Genomic DNA, 20,069 nt, shown 5'->3' on the forward strand with positions numbered 1-20,069 from the left:
CTGAACTCTTAGAAACTGGGCTCTTTTGATAGGCTTGAGGCAGGAGGGGGTCAGGAGCAGGGAGGGAATTAGACCTCCTCACCTTCCCAGGGATGGGGCTGAGCCAGGTGATATCACAATGGTCAGTGCCCATCCTGGAGGGGGCATCAGTGTGGGGTGGGAGCAGGAAGGCTGTTGGGGAAGGAAACTGAGAGATCCTCTGCAGGAGGGGATTATAGCAGCTAAGGGCACCTGCCAGGCTGGAGGTGTGGCCTGTCTAGGGGAAGGGTGGTCACCGATGTCCAGCAGGAGCCCTTGACAGGTAGAGCCCACCACGGCATCTCCAAGACCACACCATGTTCCTGTTCTCCCGTAAGACCAGGACCCCTATCAGTACCTACAGTGACTCCTACAGGGCTCCCACCTCCATCAAGGAGGTCTATAAGGACCCACCCCTGTGTGCCTGGGAAGCCAACAAGTTTCTGACTCCGGTAAGTGGGAGATTGGTGGGGAGGGGCAGGCCAGAGTGTATGGCCAGTCTGGATGCCTGGCAATGTATGTTTGTAATGATTTGTAGCTTTGTGTATGTGTGTGTTTTATTCATTTACCTAGGCACAGAATTTACAATGGTATGTAAAACAGCACAAAATCCTGCCTTCATGGAATTACATTAGGGTAGGAGGTAGGAACAGGCAGATAATAAGAAATAAACATGAGTTTTATAAATTCTTCAAAAATACTGTAAAGGAAATAAACAGAGTAGTGGAAGTGGAAATGGAAAGGGAGGGCTACTTAGGTCATGGAAAACCCTCTCTCAAGGTGACAATAAACTGAGACTGGAAAGATGAGATAGAACTAGCCACATGAAGACCTGAAAGAATAGAAGAGCTGAAAGTTCCAGACAAGTGATCAGAAAGTGCAAAGGCCCTGAGGCTGCCTGTGGAATAGGCCGGAAACTGTCCTATATGCATGCCTTTATGTATATGTATCACAGTTTACTTGTGTCTGTGCTTGAAGATTGGTGGCCAGGTGGGAGGAAATCTGTGAGTCTAACTGTGACTCTGCCTAAGAGAATTTATCTGTGTGTACCATCCAACTTTGCTGAGTATCTTCATCTGTAGGCAACCCAGGATACAAAAGGGAAGGGCCAGCCCTTGCCTTTGAGGAGCTCACAGCAAACAAGTGAACAAAGTAGAGTTGCCCGATGTGGAACATGCACCAGCAGAGGTGGAGAGCCAGAAAGGGGAGAGCACTGCCCAACCTGAAGGGCAGACCTACTGAGGGATCCAGGAGGAGGAGGCTTCCAGCAGAAGACAGTCAGGAGAAAAGGCAGCCTGTGGGCAGGGACCTACCAGAAACTGAAACTGTTAGAGCAGGAGAGTTTAGTCCTTGGGTGAGAGAGGAGTCTGCAGACCAAGAAGGGCCTCTCTGGCTATGTTGTGGAGCGTGGACATAAGGCTCCAGGTTTTTGAACCTGGGAGGGAGAGTCATGGTTCAATTGTGAGTTAGGCCACTCTGGCCACAGTGTCAGGGAATTGCAGGGGCTGGGGTTGAGGGCAGGAAGGCCAGCGAGGGGTGAACAGATGAGGAAGGAGGATGTAGGTGGGAGATAAGGAGATTGTCACAATGAAAAAAGGAATTTGTTGAATAGGAGAGAATTTTTTAAATAATTTATTTTGTCTAACTCCAAAATAAATATACGCTGAATGTAGAAAATGCAGGTAACTCAGAGAAGCACAAAGAAAAAAGGTCTAAAATCCTACTACCTAAAATTACCATTGTTAATATATTATCATATGCCCTTTCAGGAAGCAAATATTGTTTATTATAAAAATAAATAAAATTTATTACAAAATGGTGTATTTAAGGAATCTTATTGAAAATTTAGGTTCTTTATAAAATTTTGCTAGTATAATCATTCTTATACATGTATCTTTGTACACATTTCCAATTATTCCCTTAGGATAAATTACTAGACATGAAATTGTTAGGAGAAAAGATATATACATTTTTAAAACTTTTGCTATATACCTCAAATTGCCATAATAAGTAAGGGTTGTAACAATTTACATTTCCACAAGCAAAATATGAGAGTGCCTGACTCCATACTCAATAGAAGGGAATTTTAAAAAGTAGATGAACAGATTTTGGTCACCATATGGATGGTAAGGGGAGAGATTAGGGTGACCCTTGAGTTTTTGGCTGTGGCAACTGGAGGAATGCTAATGCTATCAACTGAGGTTTGGAATAACAGATTAGAGATTTGGAGTTCATTTGAGAACAAAAATATTTGAGGATATCCAGGAAAAGATGTTTGGCAAGTAGTTAGATATACTTATCTGAAGCAAAGGAAAGAGGTCTGGGTTATAGATAGAGATCTTGAAGTCATCATCATATAAATGGTGGGTGAAGTCATAGGAAGAGATGAAATTGCCAAAGAAGAGAGAGAAAATGGCCAAGGACATAACTTTGGAGAATATAAATATTTAAGGGTAGGTAAAGGAAAAAAAGCCATAAAAGAAGACAGAGAATTATTGCCAGAGAACTAGGAGGAAAATCAAAGATAAACCAATAAAGACAGCATTATTAGACAAAGATCAGTGTCAAGTGTTAGTGACAGAGAAATCTCTCAGATGTAGTAACTCTTGGTAACTTAGCCAGACAGCTTCAATGAATGGCGAGGAGTGAAAGTCAGATAGCAGTGGTATTAAGAATGAAGGAAAAGCCAGGCATGGTGTCTCAGGCCAGTAATCCAAGCACTTTGGGAGGTTGAGGCAGACAGGAAGATTGCTTGAGCCTACGAGTTCAAGACCAGCCTGGGCATCATGGTGAAATCCTGTCTCTACCAAAAATACAAAGATTAGCCAGGTGCAGTGGCATGTGCCCATAGTCCCAGCTACTCAGGAGGCTGAGATAGGAGAATCACTTGAGCCCAGGAGGTTGAGGCTGCAGTGAGCCTTGATCACACCACTTTACTCCAGCCTGGATGACAGAGCGAGGCCCTGTCTCTTAAAAAAAAAAAAAAAAAAAAAAAAAAAGAATGAAGGAAAAGCTTCTGCTTTTGGCAGTATGGTGGTCTAGAAACTCTGAAGGGCCCTGTTGCTTCAAAACAACTTAAGTTCTGAATAAAAATTAATTTTTATTTTGTGTTGGAGTCTCATGGAGATGAGTGGTAAGTATAGTTAAGAAGACAGGATTGTCCTGAGGACAAATGCCATTATTAGCACTATAAACAGACATTTAAGCCTTAAACTAGCTGAAAGATAGAGGAATTAAATCTGTACATTCCAAACTTAACCAGAAAGTTCCATGTCTCTGCCCCCCAACACACACCCCACACACACATATTTATCTTCAATGGCGGTAAACATCCTCAGTGTAGGTTTCCAGGTATCCTTTGAAGAACGGCCAATTAAACATGAGCTCACAATAAGAGATAAAAGAAAACAAACCACCATATTACAGAATCTGCAGACACAACAAACAATAAACTTAAACTCCCAAGAATTTCAGATATTAGAATTAACAGTTAAATAATATAGAATAATTGGGCCTGGTGCAGTGGCTCACACCTGTAATCCCAGCACTTTGGGAGGCCGAGGCGGGTGGATCACGAGGTCAGGAGATCGAGACCATCCTGGCTAACACGGTGAAACCCCATCTCTACTAAAAATATAAAAAATTAGCCGGGCATGGTGGTGGACGCCTGTAGTCCCAGCTACTCAGGAGGCTGAGGCAGGAGAATGGTGTGAACCCAGGAGGCAGAGCTTGCAATGGGCCAAGATCGTGCCACCGCACTCCAGCCTGGGTGACAGAGCAAGACTCCATCTCAAAAAATAATAATAATAATATAGAATAATTATGATTTTTTAAAAATGTGAAATCTGGCCAGGCATAGTGGCTCATGCCTGTAGTAATCCCAGTACTTTGGAAGGCTGAGACAGGAAGATCACTTGAGGCCAAGAGTTCAAGACTAGCCTGGGCAACATAGTGAGACCTTGTCTCTATTTAAAAAATAAAAATAAAAATACGAAATCATTAAAATAAGCAAGCAATAAGAGATTATTAAAAAATGAGTAGGCAAATGTAAAAAGGAACTGAATAGAATTTTTAGAAATGAAAAATGTATTTGCTAAACCAAAAACTCAGCAGATGGATTAAAGAGTAGAGTCAACACAGCTGAAAAGTCCAGTGAAATGAAAAATAGACTAAAAAATTTTCCCAGAATGCAGCACAGAGAGACAAAGAGATGAAAATATGAAAGAAACATTAAATGATATGAAAGACAGAATGAGACGATCCCACACACATCTAATGGGAATCTCAGAAGGAAAGAGCATAAAGAACAGTTATTATTTAAAAAGAAAAAGGCTCAGAATTTTCCAGAACTAACAAAATAAATGAATCCACAAATAGAGAAAAAAAACAGAAGAAATTCCACAGTTAGGCACCTCACAATGAAACTGCAGTTCACCAGCTTAAGAGATGACCTTAAAAGCAGACAAAGAAAAAAAATTTTTGAAGTGTCATCCTTTCAAAAACCAAGGAAAGATAAGACATTTACAAGAAAACAATGAAAATGTTTATTACCATCAGTTCTATATACAATAAAGGAACTTCTAAAGGATATACTCTGGGGAGAAGGAAAATGATCACAGAAGGAAAGTCTGAGATGCAAGAAGGAATGGTAAGGAACTGATAAACATGAGGTAAATTTAAGCAAACATTATCTATAGAAAATAATTATAATGGCTTTTAATCTGTAATATTTAAAGGAAGAACTAAAATATTACAAAACTATCATTTAAGTTGGAACAGGACAGAGTTAGGTGTTCCTAGATTCTCCCATTGTTCTAAAGAGAGCATAAGACATAGTTTTGTACTGTCAACTAGCTGGAACTATACTTGCAAGAATTCCCTTTCCTAAATGTTTCCTAATTGGCCATGAGAGAAATCTGCATGATATTTGGAAAGAATAAATGAAAGAACAGCCATTTTTACCCTCTGAAGATTGACGTGGGGTACCAAGCACTGTGGCAGCTTATGCACAATGTTGCTGATTTAGTAGTTCACCTTATTGCCATAGAGCAGCATGTGGCTACAACTCCTCTAGCTCCCACTGGATCTCCTTCAACCTCTCTGGGTCCTGGGCCAGGTGTATGTACAATTCCATGGCAAAGGGCACCAGCTTGTCCTGAAGGCCATCCATATCATCATTGTTGTAGGCAGTGAGACAGATGCAAATTCAACTTTGTTCTCCTCATGAGTTCCAGTTTGTCCTTGCTCTTCCCCACTTCATGTCCAGTTCTGCTTCCTGATGCCAGCCACTGACTTCAGGCTTAAAAATAGATGCAAAGACAACAGCTTTGCAGAGTTCTTAACCAGTATCCACAATTGTGTAAAGTCTCATCTCTCAAGTAAATCCCTTATGCTATATCACTAAAAGTGGTTTCTGTGATCCAAATTTGACTGATACAGATACAATAACAAAAAACTGAGTAAGCTAAAAAGTAACAGACAAAAGAGATTTTCAGATTAAACACACACACACACACACACACACACACACACACACACACACGGTTTTTAGATGGATCACTACATAAATGACAAAGTTTCAATTCACCAGGAAGATATTATAATTACAAACTTGTATTGGCCTGATAGAATTAGTAGAAGGACCTGTAATTCTAGCACTTTGGGAGGCCCAAGTAGGAGGATCATTTGAGCCCAGGAGTTTAGGACCAGCCTGGACAACATAACAAGACCCCATCTCTACAAAAAAATTTAAAAATTAGCTGGGTGTGATGGTGTGTGCCTACAGTCAGGAAGCTGAGACAGGAAGATGGCTTGAGCCCAGGAGTTTGAGGCTGCAATGAGCCACGATCACACCACTGTGCTCCAGCCTGGGTGACAAAGTAAGACCCTGTCTCAAAAAACAAAACAAACAAACAAACAAACCATGCCAGCCTGAGCAACAAAGCAAGATATCATCTCTACAAAATGTTTTAAAAATAAAAATAAAGAATTACCAGATGGAGAAATTGGCAAAATATACCATATTAGATTGTAACACACTACAATTACTGATTGGTCAAGCAGACATCCCCAACCCCCAAAAAAAGCAAAGATCTAAACCTCTCGCAATATAATTAGTATACTTGATTTATTTAACATAAATAAAGCCCTGAACCCAACAACTACAGATTTAAACATACAAGGAACATGATAAAAGTGGACCAAGTACTAGGTTATAAAACAAACATAAACAGAATTCTAAGATTGACATCATACAAAATAACTGTCTCTAACCTCAATGTAATAAAATTACAGATCAACAACAAAAAGATAACCAAAATCCTTTGTGAGTTTAAAATTTTGAAAAACACCATTCTAAATAATGGGTCAAATAAGAAATCAAAACAAATGGAAATATACTCAGAACTGAAAAGACTGCATATCAAAACTTGTGGGGTACAATAAAAGCTGTAGAGGAAAATCTATATCCCTAAATCCTTGTCTAAAAAAATGTGAAACATAAATGACCTGAGCATCAGACTTAACAACTTATGGGGAAAATAATAAATGTAAAAAATAGAAGAATGGAGATAATGAAAATAAGAGCAAAAGTTAAACTAGAAAGCAAAGATTCAACAAGATGAACAGGCAAAAGTTGTTTCTTTGATGAGGCTCATAAAATAGACAAATCTCTAGAGAATTAAGAAAAACAAGGCACAGACAAATAAAAGAAGGGTCTAACAATGGATGTAGAAGAAATTAAAAGTAAGAGAATGTTCTGAACAACTTTATGCTAATAAAATTGAAAACAAATGGACAAACACAAGAAAAATAAAACTTGCCAAACCAATTCAAGAATTGGAAAAAATCTGAATGCTCCTATAACGATTTAAAAAATTAAACCAGTAATTTGAAAACTTTCCACAAAGAAAACACCCAGCATAGATAAACAGTTACATTCCTCAAATGCTCGAAGAACAGTTGTTTTAATCTTATACAAACTCTGTCAGAGAACAGAAAAAAAGAGGATGCTTCCTAACTCATTCTATGAACCCAGCATAACTTTGATACAAAATTAATCAAGAAGGCCAGGTGCAGTGGCTCACACCTGTAATCCTAGCACTTTGGGAGTCTGAGGCAGGAGGTTTGCTTGAGCCCAGGAGTTCAAGACCAGCCTGGGCAACATAGTGAGACCCCGTCTCTACAAAAAAATTTAAAAATTAGCCAGGTGTGGTGGCACGCACCTATGGTCCCAGCTGCTGCGGAGGCTGAAGCAGGAGGAATGCTTGAGCCCACAAAAAAAAATTAATCAAAAGTGTATAAGAAAATAAAAGTATACAGTCCAATTCATTCATAAATACAAAAGCAAAAATTCTAAATAAAATATTAGAAAACCGTATCCGGTAGTGTATAAAAAATAATTTGTGATGGTTAAATTGTATTTATTTCATAAATGCAAGGATAGTTTAACATTAGAAAAATAAATATCATTCATCACATTAACAGATTCAAGAAAAAAACCAGAAGATCATTTCAAAATATGCAGAAATGGACATGAGAGCTTAGTAAAAATTCTTGAACTGTACACTTTGAGTGAAATTTATGGTATGTAAATTATACCTCAATGAAGCCATTTTAAAAAGATGCAGAAATAGCAGTTACTAAAATTTATTACCCATTTATAACTAAAAAAGAAAAACTTAGCAAATATAACCTGATAAAAAATATATACAAAAAATATACAGCCAACATTATTCTGATTAACTGTTAGAAGCATTCTTTTAAAAATTGGAATCAAGGCAAGGATGTTCACTACTTCTATTCAGCATTGCACTGGAGGTCCTGGCAAGGACACCACAAAAAAAAAAGTAAAAAGATTTAAGAAATGGAAAGGAAAAAACAAAACTGTCATTATTTGCAGATAATACAACTGCATATATAGAATCTACAAATTGGCTGGTCCAAGGTAGTGAGTTATCTCAATTGATTGTTCACAGTCAGTTACAGATCAAACTCCTTGTTCCACTCTTTCTCTCCTCACTAGTGTGTTGGACTAGTCTTAAAAAAAAAAAAAAAAGAATCTACACACATTATTAGAATAATTGGATAAATATTAAAAGTCAATCACATTTCTTAACACAAATATTTAGGAAGCATAATTTTTAAAATATACATCATTCTAGCATCAAAAAATAAAGATAATTAGAAATCTAACAATGTATGTAAAACTATATGGATAATATTATAAAACTTTATTGAATACTTTTTTAAAAATACTTAAATAAATGGAGAGATATAACATGCTCACGAATGGGAATAGTTACTATCATAAAGATTCAGTGCCACCGGGCGTGGTTCTCAGCACTTTAGGAGGCTGAGGCAGGCAGATTGCTTGAACTCAGGAGTTCAAGACCAGCCTGGGCAATATGGTGAAACCTCATCTCTACAAAAAATACAAAAATTGGCAGGGCATGGTAGTGTGTGCCTGTAGTCCCAGTTACTAATTAAAATCCCAAAAGGATTTTTTGAAGACTTCAATAAACTTTTTAAAATTTATAGAGAAGGGCAAAAGTTCAGGAAATAGCTGTAACACACTTAAAGAAGATGAGTTATCCAAACTCCTGACAGATTAAATATGGAAAGTAAAACTGTTTTGTGTTTACAAGGAGATACAGAACATTGTCTCCATTATCTGAGAGTATGGTTTAATTTCTTAAATAATTCACAGAAAGCACTGACCACACAAGAAGAGGTTCATCAAGACACTATAAAGAAAAGTAAAAGCCAGGTGCAATGGTTCACACCTGTACTTTGGGAGTCTAAGGCAGGAGGATCACTTGAGCTCAGGAGTTCAAGACCACCCTGGGAAACACAGGGAAACATCGTCTCTATAAACAAATTTTTAAAAAAATCAGCTGGGTGTGGTGGTGTGCACCTGTAGTCCCAGCTATTCGGTAGGCTAAGGCGAGAGGATAGCTTTAGCCCAGGAGGTAGAGACTGCAGTGAACTGTGATTGTGCCACTGCACTCCAGCCTGGGCAACAGTGAGACCCTGTCTCAAAAAAAAAAAAAAAAAAAGAAAGAGAGAGGAAAGAAATGTAAAGACAGAAGCCACAAACAGAAAAGATAAATATCTTTTATATACATTTGCAACATGTATAGGTGCCAATAGTAAAGGACTAATATACAGAATATATAAAGAATTATAATTCTCTTGGTTAAAATTGAACACGTTTTGACTCCCTCCTAAAACCCCTCTAAAACTACAGTAAATGAATATTTAAGAGATAAACTCACAAGGAGAGTGAGAAGGAAGAGGCAATGGCAACACAATTTTGGAAGCTGGAAAAGATGATAAATAAGTAGTAACTGACTTAGCAGATCGGAGAAAGCTGAATCTAAAGCAAGCAATGGAAAAGCCAAGCCATAATTCAACTTAAAACTGTAGAATTTTCAAAAGGCTCAGGAACTGGTAATCCTAGTCTTCTCTGGAACTGAGGATGGGACAGGACCAAGGCAAAAATAAGGATTATTTGAAAGCTGTTAAGAAGCAGTTAGGCCAGGTGAGGTGGCTCACGCCTGTAATCCCAGTACTTTGGAAGGCTGAGGTGGGCGGACCACCTGATGTCAGGAGTTTGAGACCAGCCTGGCCAACATGGTGAAACCCCGTCTCCACTAAAAATACAAAAAAAAAAAAAAAAAAAAAAAAAAAATTAGCTGGGAGCGGTGGCAGGTGCCTGTAATCCCAGCTACTTGGGAGGCTGAGGCAGGAGAATCACTTGAACCCTGGAGGCAGAGGTTGCAGTGAGCCAAGATTGTGCCATTGCACTCCAGCCTGGGTGAGAAGAGCGAAACTCCATCTAAAAAAAAAAAAAAAAAAAAAGCAGTTAAACTCACTAATCACCCCTTCTATTTCATGCCACAGGGTAACTGCCCACCTCTGTCTCTGCTAAAGTCAGGAGACTAATTTTTGGCAAGGACCTCAGGACTGGGGATACCAATTGAGGACAGGGTACCATTTTGAAAACAAGTGAACCTCCATATACTGAATGCTAAAATCCCCAGCACAATCTTCAGCACTAGATTCTCAGAACACTGGCAGCTAAGTCATTACCCTCAGGCCAAAGGTTGAAGGAGTCTTTTCTGAAGAATCTCATCAGCCAAGAGGAAAGACCTACAGATATTGACATTAGAGTTTGCAAAATATTGTCCAACGAGATCATCCTACAGTGATGCTGATGGTGGACAAAGCCTACACACAGCTCAAAGCCTTCAATAAGCTTTTGTAATCTCCTACTTATCAACAGGAGCAGACAAAGAGGAAACATCTGAGGAAAGCATCTAACAGAAAAATTGACGATGTCTGTGAATTCTTCTAAATGACTGTTTTGTTTGTGTGTGTGTTTCTGTGTTTAGTGTGTAAGTGGGTGTATCTGAGTGTGTATGTATGAATATACACCTATATGTGCATCTATGGGTGTATCTGGGTACACAGGGGTGTGTGTGTGTGTGTGTGTGTGTGTGTGTGTGTAAAGCTCAGAGAAATGCTGAGTCACGGGACCCATGCACCCACATCTCCCATATTCTGCCCGCCACCCACGTAGAAGTGTGACTGTGCAGGAGCTGCTCACAGAACAATGTCAGCTGGGCACAGTTGATCCCAGAAGCCCCTGAGCAGAGAGGTTTTGAGGATGGTTGGAGCACTTGGAGCAACCAGGTCTCAGCCTTGGCCAAGAGAAGGGCCAGGTGTGGTGGCTCATGCCTGTAATCCCAGCACTTTGGGAAGCCAAGGTGGGAAGATCCCTTGAGTCCAGGAGTTCAAGACCAGCCTGGGCAACATGGTGAAACTCCATCTCTATGAAAAATACCAGGTGTGGTGCACATGCCTGGGAGGCTGAGGCGGGAGGATCACTTGAGCCTGGGAGGTTAGGGCTTCAGCCATGATGGTATCACTGCACTTCAGCCTGGGTGGCAGAGTGAGACTTTGTCTCAAAAAAAAAAAAAATCATAAGGATCAAGTGTGGGTGATAGCATCACTGTCCCAGCACCTCACTGCCCGTTATGAGGAAGAAGCCCTATCTGACTTTGCTGGGTGTCCCACCCCTGTGACCCAGCTGCCTTTTCAGACCAGCTGCCTGCAGATACCTGTGGGTCTACAACTAACTTGTCATTCAGCCCTCAGCTGAGGAAAAAGGGGCCCCGAAGGGAGGCCCTGATCCAGGCTTCACAGATCTAGTCAGACAAGAAGTGATAGGGTAAGTTGAGGTGAACCCCAAAAAGCACAGGGGCCCAGGGCCTGGACCAAGAACAGGAAAAGTGTCAAGGTAGGGTGAGGACCAGGCCAAACTGAAGGTCAGGGTCAAAGGCAACACTGGTGTCAGGGCTAGAGCCACAGCAGAATCAGGGCCAGGTTGCAGTCAGGAAATTACTTTTTTTTTTTTTTTGAGACGAAGTCTTGCTCTGTCGCCAGACTGGAGTGCAGTGGCACAATCTCAGCTCACTGCAACCTCTCCCTCCTGGGTTGATTCTCCTGCCTCAGCCTCCTGAGTAGCTGGGACTATAGGAGCTCGCCACCATGCCCAGCTAATTTTTGCATTTTTAGTAGAGACGGGATTTCACCATGTTAGCCAGGATAGTCTCCATCTCTTGATCTCGTGATCCGCCTGCCTCGGCCTCCCAAAGGGCTAGGATTACAGGTGTGAGTCACCACGCCAAGCCGGGAATTACATTTTAAAGTAGGTGCCCCTCCAGCACTGTCCTTCATTTTCTTTAAGATGCTAGATTCCCAGAGAGCCTTTCCTGTCCAAGACACCTACATAAGGCAGCCAGCTCCCAGGGTAGCCCTCTTTTCTGAGACTGGGGCCTGATGCACTGTTGGCAGAGACCCAGCCCTGCTCCCAGGCAGCATACAGTCTAGGAGAAAAAGGACAGGTATATGTAGCTCTGACCTTCATGAGCTCCCCACCAGGAAATGGCAGAAATGAGAAAGTCAGAAAACTACTCTGACGTAAGGCCACCGCTTGGCCCCAAGCCCTAGCCTTGGATGAAAAGAAAGGAGGAAAGGGTAATTCAGACAAGAGAACTGTGCAGAGGAGCCAAGGCTAGCAAGGGAATCCCTCTGACATGGGGAGGGGGGTTGGGAGACCCACCTGGGCTGACCTTCTCAAGAGAGGCTGGATCTAGTTCCAGCAAGACCCCAGGGCTGGGGTCTCTGTGCCCCTAACCACTTCTCCCCTCTCCCCTTGCCCAGGGTCTGACTCATACCATGGAGCGACATGTGGATCCCGAAGCCCTGCAGAAGATGGCCAAATGTGCTGTACAGGACTACACTTATAGGGGGTCCATATCAGGCCACCCCTACTTGCCTGAGAAGTACTGGCTTTCTCAAGAGGAAGGTAAGGCCTCACCCTTTGCTGACCCCTAAAATGACCCCCAACCTGAACCCAACCACCTGGATCGTGACCTCCATCCTTTTTTTTTTTTTTTTTTTTTTTTTTTTGAGACGGAGTTTCGCTCTTGTTGCCCAGTCTGGGTGCAATGGCATGATCTCGGCTCACTGCAACCCACTTCCACCTCCCAGGTTCAAGTGATTTTCCTACCTTAGCCTCCTGAGTAGCTGGGACTACAGGCATGTGCCACCAGGCCCAGCTAATTTTTGTATTTTCAGTAGAGATGGGGTTTCACCATGTTGGCCAGGCTGGTCTCGAACTTCTGACCTCAGGTGATCTGCCCGCCTCGGCCTCCCAAAATGCTGGGATTACAGGCCTGAGCCACCATGCCCAGCCTCCATCCTGATTCTATGTCAACTTTATCTCCACCCATGACCTAGATTTCTTCCCTAACCACCCCCCCCACCAACCACCTGACCTGACCCTGGCCCTGGAGGAGATGACCTAGGCCCTGCTTTTTGGGGTTCTTGTCGGTGGAAAAAAAAAACCTGGAAGGGCCCTGGGTCCCATCCTTAGCGAGTTGGAGAAAGGATTAACCTCCCACAGACAGATCCCTCCAAGTGCATTCCAGATGCCATCTCCTCCCATCTTCCCAGCCATCCTGCTCCCATCAGCTCCCTCCACCTCTCCTGCATCCCTCTGCCCCACCACACCTCTTTCCCTCAACCTGGAACCTTCTCTAGTTTCTTCCCAACTAAAAATTATCTCTTGCTCCTCTTCTCAACAGCCTAGGTTCTCGGAAACATGGTCCATACTCACTGTCTCTATTTCCTCACCCTTTCTTATACCTTATGAGAAACTGTCTTTCTCATTTGCTTGGATGTCTATAATCTGTCTGGCTGTATATTCGAAAAGAGCCGAGTCTGGTCTTATTCACAGCTGTGCCCCTCCATCGAGCACAGCACCAGGCTTCATAAGTCTTTGTTGAATGGACTGAGAATTCCCAATGGAAGTTGGGAATGTGCATCTCCTATGATGAAACAATAAATTGCTCTTGCGTGGCTCTGATTACCAAATCCACAGGACTCTGCAGTCTTTACCCTCTGAGACCTTTACCCTCCTAGACCAATGAATTGCACTCTTCTGACCACTCTCTACTCGTTTTGTTGTTGATGTTGTTTTGTATGTTAATCCTCCAGCACACACGCTATGACCACACTCTACTTCTTGAAACAACTTCCTCCTCAGCTTCTCTGATGCCTCCCTTTCCTGTGCATCCACTGTGGAAACATGGGGTTCCTCAGGGTGTTATCCTGCACCCTCTTCCCCCCTTGCTCCTCCTCAAAGGCCATTTGATTTAACACAAGCCTTTAATTACTGACAGCTTCAAATCCTAATTTCCAGATTTGTCCTCTCATCAGAATTCCACTCTTCTTCATATGCTTATAGTCATCTTGATCTGGATGTCCCCAAACACCTCAGTTTCAGTATGTGCAAACTGCCATCCCCGAACTCCAAATCCCAGCACTGCACCCCTCCCCTCACACAGCTGCTCTTCGCTAGGGCTTCCTCCACACCGTCTCGCATATGTATTCTTTCAGACTGTTGGATCATGGAGGGCCTTGTAGGACAGGCTTAGGTGACTGGGGGCTAAGGCAGACAAACCCTATAGGGTTTTAAGTAGGAGGGTGTCTTGGTCAAATTTTCATTTGTGAAAAGTACCACAGGTGCTATGTCAAGGCTGGATTATAGGATTTCAAAGGTGAGGCAAGGATAACAGTAGAATAATCATAATAGTTTTTTATGTGCCAAGCATCATTCTAAATGTCTTACATATACTAACTCATTTAAACCTCACAGCAACCCTGTGAAGTAAATGGTACTATTATCCCCATTTTAAAGTTGGAGAAACTAAGACATATCAAAATTAATTAATTCGGTCAGGGTCACACAGATAATAATTGCAAAACTGAAATTTAAACACAAGCAGTCTATCTGCAGAGATAGGTATCTATTAACCAAGACATTATATTGTCTCCTGGTTAAGGTGCTGTGAAGATATGGAAGTGAGATCATGGGGCACTGGAAGAGGAAGTAGATTCAAGTTATTTATCTATTTATTGAGACTGAGTCTTGATCTGTCACCCAGGCTGGAGTGCAGTGGCACGACCTTGGTTCACTGAAACATCTGCCTCCCTGGTTTGAGCTATTCTCATGCCTTAGCCCCCTGAGTAGCTGGGTTTACAGGCGCACACCAACCATGCCCAACTAATTTTTGTATTTTAGTAGAGACAGGATTTTGCCATGTTGGCCAGGCTGGTCTCGAACTCCTGACCTCAAGTGATCTGCCTGCCCTGGCCTCCCAAAGTGCTAGGATTACAGGCATGAGCCACCTTGCCTGGCCAGATTCGAGTGATTTTGAAGGAGGCAGAATAGGCAAACCTTAGAGCCTAGAGTAGAAGATGAGAGAGAGGGAGGAATTGGGAAGAGGCTCCTTGTCCAGGTTGGCTGATTCAAAAAGGGTAGTGGCAGGATGAAAAGTGGCTGGCACAGTGGATCCAGACTAAACTCAGAAGGTTGCCTTAGATGGGACATGGGCTGCATCTCAGTGTTTAAGACAAGTGTAGGCCCGGCTGGGCTTGGGGTCTCTGGCTTGAGGACAGTCTGTGAGGGTCAGCTTTGTGCTGGGAATCAGAAGAGAAACATGTAGGGGATCTCAGATCCTGGAGTAGAGTAAGAAGTAACACTATTTGACATCTCCACCCCTATTATCCAGCAGACAAATGCAGCCCAAACTACCTGGGCAGTGACCGGTACAACACATGGAGGATGGAACCTTACAACAGCAGCTGCTGCAACAAGTATACCACCTACCTTCCTCGGCTGCCTAAGGTATCTGTTGCACCCAGCACAGATGCCTGGGGACTGGGACACGCATACCCCACCACCTCCCAAACTACAGTGACTGATATTTCACCATTAGGTCCTCATTGCTTTCCCAACAAATGCCCCAGAGCTCTTCCCCATCTGTGAAACTAGAGTTAGTATTTTTTTTTTTTTTTAGATAGAGTCTCACTCTATCACCCAGGCTGGAGTGCAGTGGCGCAACCTTGGCTCACTGCAACCTCTGCCTCCTGGGTTCAAGCAATTCTGCTACCTCACACTCCCGAGCAGCTGGGATTACAGGCATGCGCCATCACATCTGGCTAATTTTTGTATTGTTAGTAGAGACGGGGATCTTGCCATGTTGGCCAGGCTGGTCTTGGACTCCTGGCCTCAAGTGATCCACCTGCCTCGGCCTCCTAAAATGCTGGGATTACCGGCATGAGCCACTGCACCTGGCCGGGTTTGAATTTTTTTAGTTGAAAAAGGAACCCAAAAGTGGGGCTGTGCTGGGCCCCTGGCTCTCAATCTCTGGGGATTGGGTGCCCTGGGCTCCAATCCCTGGCTGGGCTCTGTAGGGACATGGCTGGTGTGCACTCCTTGATATAATACCTTTCCGAAGCTTGCCAGCTGGCCCCTCCCCATATAGTCTAGCCTCTGTGATACTGGGGCTAGCCAAGGAGTCAGTGATACAATGAATCTCCCTGCTCCACCTTCTCCTCCTTTGTGATGTGAGCACAGACGGAAGGAGAAAGACTAAGGCTACTCAATAGCAGTGCAGATACAGGAGAGTCTTCCAAGGACATAGGAGAAGGTCCAGCCACGGCCGCAAACTCAAGGGCACCTGAGAGGACCCAAAACCAGAGCTGGGGCTCTTAACTGCAGGCTGATGGCTGACCCTGGGTTGATGGAACCCTTTTGAATTAGAACTTCCTCAAGAATCAGAATCTTTCACAAGTTCTCCGGAATGACAAGCAATATTGAAAACCCCCTATTAGAGAGACACCCAGACACAGCTAAACAGAGTCAGCTAGACAAAGAGGGGTAAAATCAAAGGCAAACGCTGAGACAGGGTTGTCACAGGCCCAGGAGCCAAACCCCATCCACCTTCAGCCCTTCCTACCCCACCCCGCCCCTGTTGGCGATGTAAACGCGTTGCCCGGCGACAGCCGCCAACACAGAGCCCTGGAGAGGTGGGGAGCTGCTGAAGGGCGGGAGAAGTTGCGGCGTGGCGATAGGTCTGGGTGTTCTGGGAGGACCCCTAAAAGGGAGCAGCTCTGCCAGGTCAGAGCTTGAGGTAGCATGTGTGCCGCTTCCAGGAGGCCAGGATGGAGACAGAAGTTCGAGGAATGCCCTTGGAATGCCCTCCTAGGCCGGAGCGGCTCAATGCCTACGGTAAAGAGTGGTAGTGGGGCGTTGGAAAGAACGGGTGGAGAGGGTTGGGGAAGGCCGGGAGGAGGGCGGGATGGGTACCTGAAGGACGGGGAGGAGGCCGAGGGTCTTGGAGAGGGTGGAACCCTGAATCTATCCGTCCTGGCTTTTGTCTCCGCCTCACTCTGTCCGTGACCCGGCCTCTTCCCATCCCTGTGCATCTGTCTTTGGGTGTCCTGCGCTGGGGACCCGCGGGCGCAGAGCGCGAAGTGATGGTGAACATGCTGAACTCACTGTCGCGGAACCAGCAGCTGCCGCGGATCACGCCCCGATGCGGGTGCGTGGACCCGCTGCCCGGCCGCCTGCCCTTCCATGGTTACGAAAGTGCTTGCTCGGGCCGCCACTACTGTCTGCGCGGGATGGACTACTACGCCAGCGGGTCGCCCTGCACCGACCGCCGCCTGCGGCCTTGGTGCCGGGAGCAACCGACTGTAAGGTTCGCAGGGCTCCGCCCGCCTCAGCCGGGCTCCACCCCACACAAGCCCCGCCCCAGAACCCCGCCCCCTTCCAGCCCGGCCAGCTTCCGTGCAGGCCCCCAGCCTGCTCTAGCCCCGCGCTGCACGTTCTCGAGGCCCTGCCGTGTCCCGCCCTCGGGCTCCAAGGCCTGAACTAACAACTGAGGCGGGAGAACCAGCACGAAGGTTACTCCAAGTCCCCGACCCCTGTCCCTCTCAAACTGGGCTCAAGGTCAACCTGGCCTCTCTATATGCTCTGGAGGTCCCGTCAGAGGGTTTTTAAGGAAGAAACCCCGCACATCAGTCGCATCCTCTTCCCCCATCTCCTTGGCCCTGCCCCCTTTCCTGGACTCCTGGCCCTAGAGACGCAGGTTCTAGCCTGTGGAGTGCCCTGCGTTCTCAGAAAAATGTCCTCTCTTGCTGGTCCCCCGTCACCGTCGGTAGTGGGTGCGATCATTCCTGGGGGCTACGTGAGCCGGGAAATGGTGACCACTTTACCAGAATGGCTCTGGCCTCCTCGGATCCCGCACCACCTGCGGAGGTAGGCACCCTCGCGTGTTACTGCTAAGAAAACTGAGGCCCGAGAGCACAGCTGGAGCCCAGACTGCAGCTCGGCATTCGTCCTGCACGCGGCGGCAGCCAAGCCTGGGAGAACTTTGTCCGCGGTAGCCCAGAGAGCTGTGCAGTGGGGGTCCATAGTGATCCCCCGCCCCTCTCCAGGCCGAGAGAGCCTGATTCATTGTGCAAGACTGAGTCTTATCCCTCTCAAGGGCATAGGGGAGTGGGAAAGTGTCTGAGCCTCTAGGAAGCTCAGAAATGATGCCTCGTCCTACTGCTGGAGAAATTGCTGTCCAGTGGCGGGGATCCGGTGGTTCCAGGTCCTCAACGCCCGGAGCCCGACCTTCCCCAGGGTCCAGCGCTCTTCCCTCAACGGCAGAAATGAGGCCTTGCCGGGAGGGAGTCTTCCAAGGGGGGTTCCCGAATCGGTGCCGCAGTGGGGGTTTTGAAGGGTGAGGAAGAAGGAGAGGAGGATTTCCGAGCCTTGGGACGGACACCTGAAGCGCCGCCCAGGGGCTTGGTCTAAATCGGGGGATGAGAGTCAAAAGGCCCAACCCCTCCATGCTCGCGGCTTCCTCCTTCTCCAGATGTGTACCTCCCTACGAGCACCGGCCCGGAATGCAGTGTGCTGTTACAACTCCCCCGCCGTCATACTACCCATATCCGAACCTTAGGTAAGTCTAACGCGCACACACTCATTTGCACACGCACCCTGAAGCCTTGGTGAGGCGGGGCTGGGGGAGGATGGCTGGTAGACGGGATGAGAACGCTCCGCGGTGCACTGACAGGCACATACCACGAGGGGGAGCTAGTGGCATGGAGCAGTCAAAGGTGGTAAGGACAGAGGACCTTAAGAGAGGGCTAGGAGGCCGGTATTGAAGGGTTACAGGTTGGCAGTGGGCTTACAGCCAAAGGCGTTGGTTCAGAGCTTGAAGTAATGAGTAAGAAGTCGATGTTAAGGAGGAAATATTGGGTATCAGCAACTTAACAGCAGAACCTAAGGTCAGGAGGTCAGTATTGGAACCCAAGGTCAGTGCTATAGACAAAGTGTAGGGATAAGGTTAGCATTGCAAACTGGAGTCAGATACTCACTTTGACATATGAGGATCCAAAACGGCTGACCCATCTCTTCCTGTAGATGGGATACAAGTCACTTCAAGAAGTCTGGTGGTCCCCAGAGAAACAACTATGTTATCCATCCTGAGTTTGTGTCTGAGACCTATCCCGACTATCGTTGCTGGTAGAGCCTGGGCTTGCTGTGCCAAGGGGGCAGAGCAATAAATAAACTCTTCAACCCCAAAGCCTGCCTCCTGTGTCCTTACCCAGCAGGATCTGGAAGTGAAGGGCCAGTCACTCAGGCCTCTACCAAACCCCTTCAACTGAGATGCAATTTTTCTCAAAGTCACCCTTCCCTGGGCCCTTCCAACCCCATCATCTCAGTACATCCCTGAGTGCCTTCCTGACACAGAACAGTAGCCTTATATCCAGCTGCTGTCCTCCTCCCCTGAATCCCAGAGCCCAAACGGATGGGTCCACCCTGCAATGCAGGCAGGAGCCATCTACTTTCCACCCCACGAAGACCCTCCAGCTAACATTTCTTCAGTATGCTCCCAAACTTAGATGCCCTCCCACTCATCAGAGGACCCAGAATCCTTCCTTCCACAAAGACCTATCCCTACACCCAAAGCTCTTGATCTCTGCTTCCAGGAGTCCCCATCACAGCCTCCCAAAAGCCCCTCTGTGCTCAGACACCCTTGCTGCACAAGGTGTGTCCCCCATTCCAAGTCCAACTGGTCAAAATATAATTTTGGAGGGTCTCATGACAAAGAAATTTCAAGTTGCAAAACAAAGCCCTGTTTCTCTGCCCCTCAGGGAGCTAGAAGGGGCCATTCTAAAATCTCTGTGATCTTCAGTATTTTTATTTCTGCATCAAATAGATATGAAACCAGCTGGGTGCAGAGGCTCACACCTGTAATCTCACCACTTTGGGAGGCAGAGGCAGGAGGATCACTTGAGCCCAGGAATTCGATACCAGCTGGGGCAACATAAAGAGACCCCTTCTCTACAAAAAAAATTTAAAAATTAGCAGGGTATGGTGGCACACACATGTGGTCCAAGTTACTCAGGAGCCTGAGGCGGGAGGGGATAGCTTGAACCAAGGACATTGAGGCTGCAGTGAGCTATGTTAACGCCACTGCACTCCAGCCTGGGCGACAGAGCGAGACCCTCTCTCAAAAAAATAAAGACCGGACGCGGTGGCCCACGCTTGTAATCCCAGCACTTTGGGAGGCCGAGGCAGGTAGATCACCTGAGGTCAGGAGTTTGAGACCAGCCTGACCAACATGGTGAAACTCTGT

At 45.5% G+C, this 20,069-nt stretch overlaps 1 protein-coding gene across 7 annotated transcripts; it reads left to right on the forward strand.

The window, feature by feature from the left end:
* Nucleotides 1-109: 109 nt before the first annotated feature.
* Nucleotides 110-19,013, forward strand: SPMIP6 (sperm microtubule inner protein 6). Of its 7 annotated transcripts, none has more exons than XM_009456505.4 (7): nt 110-470; nt 12,247-12,391; nt 15,162-15,277; nt 16,588-16,663; nt 16,901-17,135; nt 18,300-18,386; nt 18,851-19,013. In XM_009456505.4, exons 1-7 carry the CDS (start codon nt 336-338, stop codon nt 18,954-18,956), a joined length of 900 nt encoding a protein of 299 aa, XP_009454780.1. In that variant the 5' UTR covers nt 110-335; the 3' UTR covers nt 18,957-19,013. The 7 variants fall into 7 exon arrangements, with proteins under 7 accessions (XP_009454780.1, XP_520543.3, XP_063644721.1 ...); XM_520543.7 differs by having other exon boundaries at nt 16,901-17,130; XM_063788651.1 differs by having other exon boundaries at nt 149-470; nt 15,165-15,277; nt 16,901-17,130.
* The last annotated feature ends 1,056 nt before the right edge of the window (nt 19,014-20,069 follow it).

The sequence above is a fragment of the Pan troglodytes genome, chromosome 11 (assembly GCF_028858775.2).
Source record: "Pan troglodytes isolate AG18354 chromosome 11, NHGRI_mPanTro3-v2.0_pri, whole genome shotgun sequence".
NCBI lineage: Eukaryota > Metazoa > Chordata > Mammalia > Primates > Hominidae > Pan > Pan troglodytes.

Excerpts from the sequence above, each read along its gene's own strand:
- SPMIP6 (XM_009456505.4), top strand. The coding sequence starts at position 336 with ATGTTCCTGTTCTCCCGTAAGACCAGGACCCCTATCAGTACCTACAGT. Across the intron at positions 15,278-16,587 it reads ACCTTCCTCGGCTGCCTAAG|GAGGCCAGGATGGAGACAGA; the intron begins GTATCTGTTGCA and ends TGCCGCTTCCAG. Across the intron at positions 17,136-18,299 it reads CGGGAGCAACCGACTGTAAG|ATGTGTACCTCCCTACGAGC; the intron begins GTTCGCAGGGCT and ends CTCCTTCTCCAG.